The sequence below is a fragment of the Ranitomeya imitator genome, chromosome 2, assembly GCF_032444005.1.
Source record: "Ranitomeya imitator isolate aRanImi1 chromosome 2, aRanImi1.pri, whole genome shotgun sequence".
NCBI lineage: Eukaryota > Metazoa > Chordata > Amphibia > Anura > Dendrobatidae > Ranitomeya > Ranitomeya imitator.
This window is the reverse complement of record NC_091283.1, coordinates 104,867,729-104,880,416: the sequence shown is the minus strand read 5'-3', so window position 1 is coordinate 104,880,416 and position 12,688 is coordinate 104,867,729. Positions and strand designations below refer to the sequence as shown.

Genomic DNA, 12,688 nt, shown 5'->3' with positions numbered 1-12,688 from the left:
CAAAAAACAGGAGACTCAAAATCTAGACAAAGTTACTTGTCTCCAGATCTGGACATAACGCTATGAGTAAAGGTGTCCTAAGCGGTCAGGCAAACATTTGTTGGGTCAAAAGCTCTCACGTCTGTCTTCCTATTACACAAACGCTGACTGGACAAGTTTTTGTGGGTTTTCAATGAGAAGAGAGGCAAAAGTTCTTGTTTTAATTTAAACATTATTGTAATTTCAATATCATCTGATAGGAAAGAGTAAAGGCCACAAGCACATTAAACCATCATCGTCCGAACCTGCCTACATTGCTCCTGTGTATGTAGGAGTCAGGAATGATACTTGTTGGTTAGGTACGGGGGCTCAGTGACAACATTTGCTCTCCGGTCTCCTCCCACACTCCAAAGACATAATGATAGGGAGTTTAGATTGTGAGGCCCAATTAGGACAGTGATGATAATGTCTGTAAAGCGCTGTGGGGTATGACAGCACTATGTAAGCAATAATAAATAAAACAAAGCAATCGGCTTAACCAATATTCAGCTTTCTCTTGTGTATCCGGGGCTTTAGGAAGCCCTGAAACACATACACAGTCAGCTGATCCCAATGATATCAGCAAGTTCATCCAATCTTAATTTAATGTATAAATTGAAGACAGTAAACTGTATCCAGCCGCAATCTGCATATATCTGTCTTCTAAAGGAAGTGAAGTCTAAACCCGCTTGTTGGAAAGGTCTTTGGATGACTTGATATTCCACATCCCATAACTGGCAAAACAGGCGAGTGAGAATACCACTTAGGAGACCTGTCCTTACCTGCTCGTATGGGAGGCTGAGCAGCACTATACCAGTTTGGTCACATTTCAAAGAGATGAGAATTTTCCTTAACCACTTTATGCCCATGACGTAACAAAAATCCAAACAGACACTTTTCAGAGTTTAATCACTCTTACAAACAGAGAAGCATATAATTTGAAGGATAAAGAACTATTCCCAGTTCATTTCCATGAATCCGACCTTACATACTGGGCTTAAACTCCTTCACAAGACCCCTCCTAATTTTACTAGGTTGGGCCACAGAATCAGCATTTACACAGCAAAGAGCATGTAAGTGATATTCTGCTTTGCTCTGTGATAATCAGTGTTAGCCTTTGCCATGGAATACAGTATACATATAAGTCCGGACTCCTGAGCCAAGGAAAGAGGAGAATGCACAGAGTCATGCAGGACATAGGCAGCGATGTGCCCACATTATGTTCTCCTGCCTTTTATGGTCCAGTTCTAGTATGTAAAGCATCCAGTATATCCCAAACCCTTGCCAAGCAAAGTCTCTTTTAGTATGCACTTGACAGAACTATGAGAGGAATCCCCTCTGTTTATACTTGTGGCTTAGGATACCTCTTATGGTATAAGGTTGGCCGGAGATGCCGGTCCATCACACAGTCATAATTGTCATCACACTTGAGAAAAACACAGGAGATGGCCAAGAACATGCCACTGAACTACGACTTTTCGCCCTAACACTTAATGATATATTGATGTGCATGATCTGTATCGTGACTCCTTTGTAGGATCTGTGTGATACTAAATCCCACTCACCTTCTGCATACTTCCACTAGCGGGGGTGCCATATACACACTAGAACTGCCAGGCTCTGCACTAAAGCTATTCAGGGTTGCTGACATTGCTTTGTATCATCAACAAAAACGCTGGCCTAATTTGTCCAATTGATTATTAATTTACAGCTACGATATTTATTACTGTGTGCAATATCCTAAATAGCTCAAAATTACGACATGATGCGAAACTGTTCCTTACTTATTATGTAGTCCATATGGGTTACCAATATGGACTAAAGTATTACTGTCACATAGTCTGAATGTATACTTTTTATTCGATTTTTCAATTTTAATTCTACTGAAAAATTATTAGGCATTTGCTTCATGTAGATGCTGACGGCAGGCAGAAGTGTGGGTTGTCCCACCGGTCTTGCAGCCTAATCAACAACGTTCCTCTCCTTTTGGAATGTTACAAAGAGTCTGATGAGTTCCAGACCGTCAAACAAGAAATTTTTCTGAAAAAAATACATCTTCATTTACTAAAAATTCCTTTCTCAAGACACTGCCCAGACTCCCAGCAGAGTAGAAGGCATTTCTAGTCTAGCTTTTTAATGAAGTGGGTAAATGCAGCAGTAAAAGTCAAAGCTGGCAATCTGTGCATCATTATGAGCCGGGAGCTGACAGTCTGGGGGATATTGAGCCACTTACGGAAGCACGAGTGGTAAAACTCTGGTGGAATGTGTGGAGTGAAGAGAAGCAGGGTTTTTATTAATCAGTAACCAACATTTAAAATCTTTATGAAGGTGATTAAAAGGTGGCCAAAACCACATTTCTCAGCTTTGACAACTTTTCTCATCGTTTGAGAAAATAGTGTGATCTCACCTCACAAATTAAGTATATTATCAATTGCTTATGTAAAGGTCATATCATATTTTTGCTCAAAAAAAACACTAACAAGTTTCCCTTAACACGGACTTGTTTGGAAAACTAGACTGAAATGGTTGCACCTCAGACTAAGATTTAACCGATCGTGTGTGTTATAAATTAAAGATGCCTGCTGATCAGCTTCATATGATCGATTGGCCGAATAAAACTCACTTCACTATATCCCCTGCAAACCACGGTCTGGGACTCGTCTATATCCAACAGTCTCCGCTTCTTGATTCCATTCTCAACACACAGGAAATGGTCAGAAATGCCAGATCAGCAAATCAATGGTCGAAATGGGAACTACCTAAAATACTGGTTAGCTAAGCAGGAATTTGCAGTAGTTTCCTGTATGCTGCAGATGGGACCAGGAAGCAGAGACCTGAAATGGATCATGGAGGGTGAAATTATTTTTTTTAAGGTTGGCACACACTTTGTAACCCTTCACACCCAAGATATTTTTTTTCTTTCCATTTTATTTCTTTCTACCCTTCTTCCAAAAACTATATTTTTAAGTCAAGATAGTCATACCAGGGCCTGTTTTTTTGCAGGAAGAGTTGTTGTTTTGAACAACATTATTCAATTCACTATCCATTGTACTGATAAATAGAATTTTTTTATTCAGCAATTCCATCATCGTTGTTTGGGTTTTCTTTTTAAAGTATTAATTGTGCAATGAATTTTAATCAATGTACTTGTGTGTAGGCCGCTATGGCTGCATTGTGTGGGGGTGGGCAAGAGTGAGCTATGGGCATCTAAATGGTTAAAACTGCAGCAAATACTGAGCTTTGATCGCTGCAGTTATACGCAGGTGCAAGCTGTATAACACAGCTAGCACTTGCCAGGTGTGGAGCAGGCTCGGCTCCTGAGCCCGCACCAAACACCTGCACCTGATGTATGAGGCACTGCACTGGAAAGACATTAAGTTATCATAAGAATATAATCTTGGATATTTTTGATTAAACACTATAGCACTTTAAAACTTACTTCTTCCTCCAGCTTCACCACCTTGGCTTGGGCATTGTTTAGGGCTTGGTCTCGGATCTCAATATGCCTCCTTTGGTCCTCAGTCATGGACCGCAAGGAGGATAACTCCATTTCCAGCTTCTCTTTTTCTCTTTGCAGGTCTTTATCTGCAATAAAAAAAGAAAATGTTAAGAGTCTTCTCCAAATTGTACAATAGATACAAAAGTAAATGATATCTGCAGATTGAGGAACGCATGTTTCAGTTTTAAGCATTGCGATAAAAGTAACATTTGTCATATATTTATGAAAATTTGCTAAAACACTATAAACAAAAATTGTTAAATTTCGGAAAGTGATTTTGTCTTGCATTGACGTGACACTTTATGGAGTAACCAGGTAGACGAATCAGAGTTGCGAAATTTATCATATTTTTGCTCATTACTGAATAATATAGTATATCAGACGACAGCCCCTTCTCATGTTATCTGAACATAATGCTGCTCTTTCCCGTCAGAAAGAAGAAGTTGTTCAATCTCCCCAGTGACAGATCTCCGACCTCGAATACATAATACTCATTTTATTCTGCGGAGAGCACGGCAATCTTTAAATGGCCGTCATTGTTCCCGCAGTCGCTCCCTCATTGCTGGTGCCAATCCTTTGACTCATTCAGTTAAAACGTAATTATAAACAACATCACCCACATCCCTCTATTCCCAGCCACGCACAACAAACATCTGGGCGTTGCTGGAGTGATGGGTGTATTTCGGTACAACTCTCTAGGGCATAAATCAATGACAGAAACAAAAGTTGTTAACAGGGTAAAAAGTGGGTGTAGTTTCACCAAGAAAATGCCATCATGATGCACGAATCATCCGAGGAAAAGTTTGGGTGATACTGAGAGAGGACTCTACTACTAGCAAGAATATGATCCGAACAGAAATGAAAAATGATTTTACATTTTTTTTGACAAATCATTTATTGAGCTTGTGAAGCAAACATGATTATATTGCCTTTTTTTTTTTGTTTACACCATCGTTAGATAAAAGTATAAAAGCTAAAATTTAGAAGAAAGAAAAATGTCTCGTTCTATGCCCTAAAATGATGCATAAGTATGCACAAGTATCCACAGGGATGCGGATAGGTCACTTTATTTTATCTTTAATATATTGTTACTACACGTTTCATTTTTTATTGTACCTGATGTACCCTATTCTGGAGAATTTTTATTTTTAAGTGGTGGTCTCATCATTATAAAATGGTTAAAATTACAAAGTGCTTATAAAAATAAGCAACTTTGCAAATTACCGTACTTCTTGCTAGAAATCCTCTCCGTTCACAAAAACAGAGGGATATGTGATGCTTTAGTGCACTGCCTGCTGACCAGGTTACCAGCCAAATCTGCAATCCGCAGTGGCCGGACTCCTAGGCAATGAATGCTGCACAAACTAACTATTCCAAATAGAGCTTGTAAGTGCTGCTCTGAAGCCGGTCAGATTGGCCTCTGAGCTCCTAAATAGCACACACAGTTAAAGCGACTTGTCCAAACGGTCAATCAAAAGTGTCTGCCCCTTTCCTTTGTAAGCAGAAAGCCGTGAGGCGGGATCGGTGGTACAACCCCTTTAAGTGAAGCGTTCATTGGCCAAGTCATAAACGTGCTACAAGCAGAAGAAGCTTCATCTTCCAATTAGATTTTGAAAAGTGTCATGAAGCAAGAAAGTTGCAAAATGCACAAGTATGATATGTCCCCCCAGTTACCATCAGCAATTGTGTGATATTGAAATCTAGAATTATCTGATTATTAGCTATGAGCATTTTGGGCAAGTTTTATTTTGATATAAAAGTAAAATTTGAGGGTCTTTTTTTGCTGGCCAGCGACAAATGTCAGTGCTTTCCCTGCTGAGTCAAGTTTCCGTCCTAAAAGGAGCCAACATGAAATAATTACATCAAATCTATATGAAATCTTACATACGGTAGATGGAATAACTTCATACTTATCAATGTACAATCAAATGACGAAAATTATTTTTGTCACATTTCTTTTAGAACTTTTGGTAGTTATTTCACCGTAGATGCCAAATTTAGAGAATGATTTATGCTTTACAAAAGGACAAATGATGAAGTCATAAAAAAAGGAAGTCATGTAAGTGATCTAGAGGAATTTACAAGGGAAAGTAATAATTTGGAAAGTCCCAGTTTAATGGAAAAGGAACAAATATCAATTCCAACAAATGAGTACAAGAATGTAGCTGATCAGACGAGAGAAAGTCATAGAGGAAGGAATTAAATGGTGGTACTTTTTCCACTATGACAGAACAGGAATGGTGAAATTATAGACATTGCTACACTGCATGAGACTAGTAACAGTAACTAATGACAGTCCCTGCAGCCATTACCACCCAGTCACTGGCCGACCTGTAAAGCTGCATTCCTAAACCAAGGCCGTGGGAGGAAGGTGAATCAGGGCAAAGGTTTGCACGTGAACAAGACTAAAGCAAAGCCTGCCACTTGTAATGAGCTCTTGAAGACGCTTTCATCTTTCTGCATCTACTGAAAGTGTAACACTGACACAACTAATTGCTGTCTTTACCGGCTTACGAGAACAGGCCTAAGAAACCTAGGATAGACTTTTCTCCGCCAGCCAATATAAATGTAAAGGACGGCGCTAAATTAAAAATTACATTTATGCAATAATTTAATAAAGGATAGCAGGCTGATCGTCACGAGTCCAGCTTCTCTAACTATTCCTCTGCATACCACATTGAAAGGAAAATGTAGCACTACAAGGCGGTTTGTTCCAACGAATGCCTGTATATACACCGTATAATGTATGGATAGGCCAGGTCCCCAAAAAATGGGGATCCCTCTCTGATGTTCATGGGATCTAATTCGGGATATAATAAAGGGGATCGTCTTCATGAGACAACCAACCCCCCAAAAATGTTAAAACTATTTTTTGCAGCCATGTGCATATGAAAACAATAGATAGCTAATCTCTTAATGGTGCCCTCCCGACTGATTATGTGGGTAGACATAAGAATTGGGCAGCTGGAATTCAATCGCCAAATCATTTTATTTGATGGAAGACGCTGCCAGATTTTTCTGGTTAGTGGCTCTCTTATAGAAAACGCAGGAAGACTCCGCCAAATTGATAGTTCGGCCAATAGCCATCTAATGTCTAGGTCCAGATTTTGTTCTTGCAACATGTCTCTGTATGATGTTCTTCTATTTCTGCAATTGGCCAACTACTGCTGATCTAGTGAAGAGCGGATGGGTTAGAAAGAAGAGTAACAAGACTCTGTTCAGGCAGGTCGAATTAAAATGTTGTTGCCTGGATGATAAGTCATCATTTTCCACATGTACTGTGACTCGGGGCTATGTATCGTCCATCCCTGACTGTGAGCCATTTCATACAAGCAGACTACGGCCCAGGTACTTTATTTTTACATCATTTACACCAAACCGTCATGGAAGGCCAAGAAATGTGTAAACTTAACATGTGTTCTTGTCTAATTTGATTAGGTGATTTTTAGCTCAAAGAACACAATGGTAATATACTTTAATATACTGTACATTAATGTTGTACTGTTGAAAATATATTCAAAGGGGTTGTTGGGCCACTGAAACTAAATGTCTTAGTATGCTACAAAATAAGTAACAACTTAAGGATCTCCAATTGCTCCCATTCCGACACTTCTTGGGTCTACCAATCGGTTTCTGATCAGTTTGAACACGTGACTACTGTAGCCAATCACTGCCTACAGTTGTGATCAATCATCAGTGTTACAGCCAGTAATTGGCTGCAGCAAGCACATGTCTGTCTGGATGGAAAATGAAGTACATAGACCAGTAGTGAACTTGAAAAGTGCCAAAAAAGAAAGGCAGAAGATCAGAACTTTTGAGTTTCACTTATTGAGTTAATTTAAAGCATTCTGAAAGTTTTCTTCTAAATGGTCAGTGGCCGGATGTCCTTTTTTTTCATACCCTGTTCAGGTCTTTGAAGCGCGAGTTGATAGGCTATCTGTCCAGCAATGCTAGAAAACTAATCTACAATAAACATCTCTCCATTTCCCAGTACTCAAAAGGCGAACAAATATACTAGGTATTAAAAATTTCATTGTAAAAGAAAAATGAGACAACTCCCACAGAAAGTATGGTCTGGCTGGTTAACTCCCACAGAAAATATGTAAACACCTTTAATTTGCACAAACAATTAGTAGTGCTTCTGAACAAGATTGTCTGCTTTACTGTAGCTCAAAATTCTTTTAATTTTTCTAAAGCTTGGCTACATACAAGGAACCACATAATATCACCCCTCCTTCAAAAGGGTGGGAAAATGGAGATGAAAGCCTCAAAGATCAAACACCGGAGGATCCAGATGAAGCAAAGTAGAAAAATACAAAATCAAACCGCAGATTCAGACATCAATACAAGGAGTTTTAAAAGCCTTTGTTTCCACAAATTATTGAAGACAATGACATATAACCCAAATCTTCACTCATTTCATTTACTGGGATGGAGTTGCCTCCCCACGCCCAGCTACTAATCATTAGCTACACTTTTCATTTCATTTGTATTGTTTAAAAAGGAAGGAATCAATTTTCAGCATCAATTGCTCAACACTATAGCAGCTTTCGTTTTACTTCCTTCTTCACATCACTTGGGGACACAAGATCACCAACCACACACACACACGTGCTTTTATGGAGGATCTGCCATAGGGTTTTTCCAAAAATGTCTTTTCTATGACATAAAATGTAAGGAGCTCTTTAAAATCAATCATACTGACTGGCCTTGATCAATGATGTCCCAGAGTGAAAAGCATACACAAGCAGACATTTTCCCCATATATATTAAATTCCTAAAACACATTCAAAAACTGTAGATTTTTTTTTTTTGCTCATCTGGACACCAACAACTACTGCATTTTCACATCCTGAGCCTAAAACAGGCCATAGATACCCACATGACCCTATATAAATTCCCTTTGCCTGAGTTAAATTAGAGGAAGTCCGAGTGTTGTAGCTATAATATGCCCACTATAATGCGGTCTTTATTTGACTGTGGCCTTAATACTTACTCGCCAACTTCAAGTATATAGGCAATGAGAGATAGACAGAACTGGGAGTTACACTTCACTACTGGTTGCATGTTCTTACTCCCTATTAAGAGTATTCAGATGTCATGAAAATAGATATCCCTTTATAAAACAGAGCAATGCGTTATTTAGGAAAGCAGCAGGAAAGGTCCTGGATGGAAGGTATGAGTCAGCGAGACGCATAGCCTTGGTAATGTAAATCCCAGAAAACAAGGCTCCAGCAGCGATATTTTGCTGCAAAGTTGTTGTTTTTTTTAAGAAAAAACGAAAAGGGGACCAGATTTTTGGTTCTGGGTTTTAAGAGCGACCAGAAGAGCTGGGTGGGACTGGCTGCTTCCATAATTCCACTCCCCACTCCTGGTTTTGGTGGGACTATTTAAGAACTCTGTGTTGTCTGTGTGTGGAGGTGGAAAGTCCTTTTTGTATGCTGGTCATTCTCTGCCAGGGGCTGACTAACACTGGAGTGCTTGTTTAATTTTTGGCTTACCTTATTGTTGGAGAAAAGGCTGTTTGTTTTCCTTTTGTGTTGGAGATTTATAGACTATAATAAACCTACCTGTTTGTACCAAGCAACTTGGTGCCTGTGTGGATCTGAGGACTACCAAAGAGCACGTATCCCCAGAGTCATTAACTAGTGGTGAATCTCTCTCTGGCTGAATAGGATCATTCATGCACTACATACACAGCCCTGCAGGCCAAGGGCTCCAATGTATGCAACATTGCACTGAAAAAGTAGCCATTCACCCTTTGATCATGTCTCTAATTAACCCTGCTGTTCTGTTCGGTCTGGGGAGACCTATTTTGAACTTTGGTATTTTTTGGGGTGTTCAAGATGCGGTTCTGAAACTTGTGTTTGATTGACTTAAATGAGGATGGGTCGGTCGGCCACGGGTTTCAGAGCCGCATCTTGAATATTTTAAAGAATATTGAAGTTCAAAGTCGGTCATTTTTGACCAACAGAACAGCAGGGTTAAAGGGAACCTGTCGCCCCCAAAATCGAAGGTGAGCTAAGCCCACCATCATCAGGGGCTTATTTACAGCATTCTGTAATGCTGTAGATAAGCCCCCGATGTATCCTAAAAGATGAGAAAAAGAGGCTGGATTATACTCACCCAGGGGCAGTCCCGGTACGATGGGCGTCGCGGTCCGGTCCGGGGCCTCCCATCTTCTTACGATGACGTCCTCTTCTTGTCTTCACGCTGCGGCTCCGGCGCAGGCGTACTTTGTCTGCCCTGTTGAGGGCAGAGCAAAGAACTGCAGTGCGCAGGCGCCGGGAAAGGTCAGAGAGGCCCAGCACCTGTGCACTGCAGTACTTTGATCTGCCCTCAACAGGGCAGACAAAGTAGGCCTGCGCCGGAACCGCAGTGTGAAGACAAGAAGAGGAAGTCATCTGATGAAGATAGGAGGTGCCGGACCGGACAGCGATACCCATCGGACCGGACCGGGACCGCCCCTGGGTGAGTATAATCTAATCTCTTTTTCTCATCTTTTAGGATACATCGGGGGCTTATCTACAGCATTACAGAATGCTGTAGATAAGCCCCTGATGCTAGTGAGCTTAGCTCACCTTCGATTTTGGGGGCGACAGGTTCCCTTTAAAGAGAGATTCTTCTAAAATGTTTTTTTTCCCAAGATCAATCTTAAACAACTCCTCCCAGCTTCCTGCTTGCCAGGTGCGATGTGCTCCTGAATTCATTGAACTAAGGGGTCTTCGATGCTGCAAGCAGAGGCAGCTTTTTCTCTGCAGCATCCGAGAAATGAGGGGGCAGCTACAGCTGATCCCGGACATCCTCTTCATGTTCAGTGTGTAGAAGGCGGAGACAGTGACGCCAGCACCGATTGGACACTGGCGTCACGTGTCACAACACCGCATCACAGCGCCGGGAGAGCGAGTGCCACCATTACGGGAACGGTGCAGGCACGGGAGGTGAGTATAGGCTTTAATATTTTATCGGGGCCCAAAATTTAGTTTAAGAAGGGGTTGTCCTAGTAGTGGACAACCACCTTAATTCAGTTTGTTTTACTTACACAAATTAATTTAAAGTATTGAGACCAAGTGATCACAGCAGAGAACTCACTCTGTCCTAGTAGTTGCGCTATGGTCTTCCTGTTGTCCTCCGATCCTTCAATCTCCTTTGCTGCCAGTTGCTTATTTGCAGTTTCCATTCGTTCTTAAAAAGAGAAAAGAGTAAAAAAAAAATCATAAATCATGAACTCACCCGACAGGGCATATACACATGAATACGTAGACAATGTGCCATACACGGGTAAGACTTTATTGGGGCATCCAGCACCACGCACCTTTATGAATAGTGGCTCGTCTCGTAAATGATTTGTAGAGAATGGACCTTTCACATCCATTATCTGCAGCTTATTATGCTGCATGCTTTGGATGGCCATTGTGCTTTATAAGACTCGATGAATAGGATGTGCAGATTAAAAGAAAATGACTCCTTATTTTTGCAGGAGTCACAGTGCAATGACGAGTGTCAGGGCCTTTAATACAAGAAACACCCAAACAATTTGAAGAGAGAGAATGCCTAAACTAAATAGTCATGTGAACAAATCCTCCTAATAACCTCACTTCCGAAAAGCAAATCATTCAGTTATCAGCATTCCCACGGCACAGGTAGGGGTACAGATGACTACGAGAAAAGGAAATTTCAGCTCTGGTCTTCAAAGATAAAGCAATCGGAATTATTTACTTCATAAGATTAAAATCCAATATGATGATGAAAAAAACAACAACATGTAAGGTTAAAATAACTATGATACTACACATTTTGAGCCATTTGATATGGCTTGAAATGCGTAGGATCAAAAGGCTATTTTTGCCTACATGGGTACACATGATCTCTAGATCATACTACGTAAGAGGTAAAACAGTAGTGCAAGCTTTCTATAAATCATATATCAGACTTCTTATGGAATACGGTGTTTGCTTGGTTATATATGTGATTGTGTCAATTTATATAATGAACGATAATACACAAAATGGGTCAATTTTAGACCGAGTCATTTTTTATTTTTTAGGTTATAAGGGCTCTCTTTATCTACCATGGTGGGTGGCAAGATCTTAAATGGGAATTGCTAAATTTTGTTCGGTATCCTCCGAAAATAATTCTAGTTGCCTTAAATTGGAATTCTTGATAGAAACAAAACCTGACACATACATGCAGCCTGATCTGTAGACAGCAGGGCATAGAGGAGAAGCTGAGCAGAATGATACAGAAGTGTGTTGGTTAGGATTCAGTATAACTTGACTTTCATTCATTGTAATCCCTGGTGTTTGTTTGGATGACTCCAGTGGGTGGTCCTAAGAGTGATTGATAGCTATATCTGCAAGCACGTATACAGGGAAGATAGGTAATGACTAAATAGGACCACCCACTGGACTCATGAATGCAAACAGTGATATCAACAAAGAAAATCCTAATTTTACTGAAACTTTTGCAACAAACTAGATATCATTCTGATCAGCGCCGCCCGTTTTACAACATCCTTTCTGCAAATCAGATACCATTTTCAACATTACAGGTTCCCTTTAAAGAAAACATTCACAGGGTGTAAACCACCTTGATTCTGCCTGGCACAGAGGCAAAAGAGGTCAGCACCGAGCTGACTGGTCAGCTGTAATAAGACCCGACCTGCGAATGGCCGAGTGTTTCAAGAGCAGAATACAGGGGAGGTGAGCAGTGTGGGGGACTAGAAGTCAACCACTCGGGGTCTTCACCGCAACGTGCGGCATACTCAGCTGTGCATACAGTGCAAAGATAAAGACATCTCTGGATACCAGCAGCACCAGGAGTGTTGGCAGGAAAAACATTGCATCAAATACACACTTTAACATTTTTTCCCAATCATGTAAATCCTTTGATGGTTGTAAATCCATAAAGAAATAATCGGCAATTATTCACTTTGCTGGTATTGAAAATTGCAGCACTTTTTACCCTTGAATAACGTGCGGGGAAAAATGTGGCAAAAACCCAGCATGTGAACAAGCCTTAAAAAAAGAAGTATAATTCTGAGAATTATTATTTTTATGTTTGGATGTAGCAGAAAACACCAAAACAGCGTGAATAAAGAATTAATCATTAGAATTAAGTCCAATCCTAATAAGAGATTTACCGAAGGTAATTTACAGCAATAGAAAATAA

The 12,688-nt window shown here is 40.3% G+C and overlaps 1 protein-coding gene across 1 annotated transcript in view; it reads right to left on the bottom strand.

The window, feature by feature from the left end:
* AMOT (angiomotin) overlaps window positions 1-12,688 on the bottom strand; it is a 68,932-nt gene that overhangs the window by 24,261 nt on the left and 31,983 nt on the right. Inside the window, exons 6-7 of the mRNA XM_069747113.1 lie at window positions 10,610-10,702; window positions 3,458-3,603 (exon numbers count right to left, since the gene is read on the bottom strand). Coding sequence (XP_069603214.1) covers window positions 3,458-3,603; window positions 10,610-10,702 — 239 coding nt within the window. The remainder of the gene's footprint in view (window positions 1-3,457; window positions 3,604-10,609; window positions 10,703-12,688) is intronic.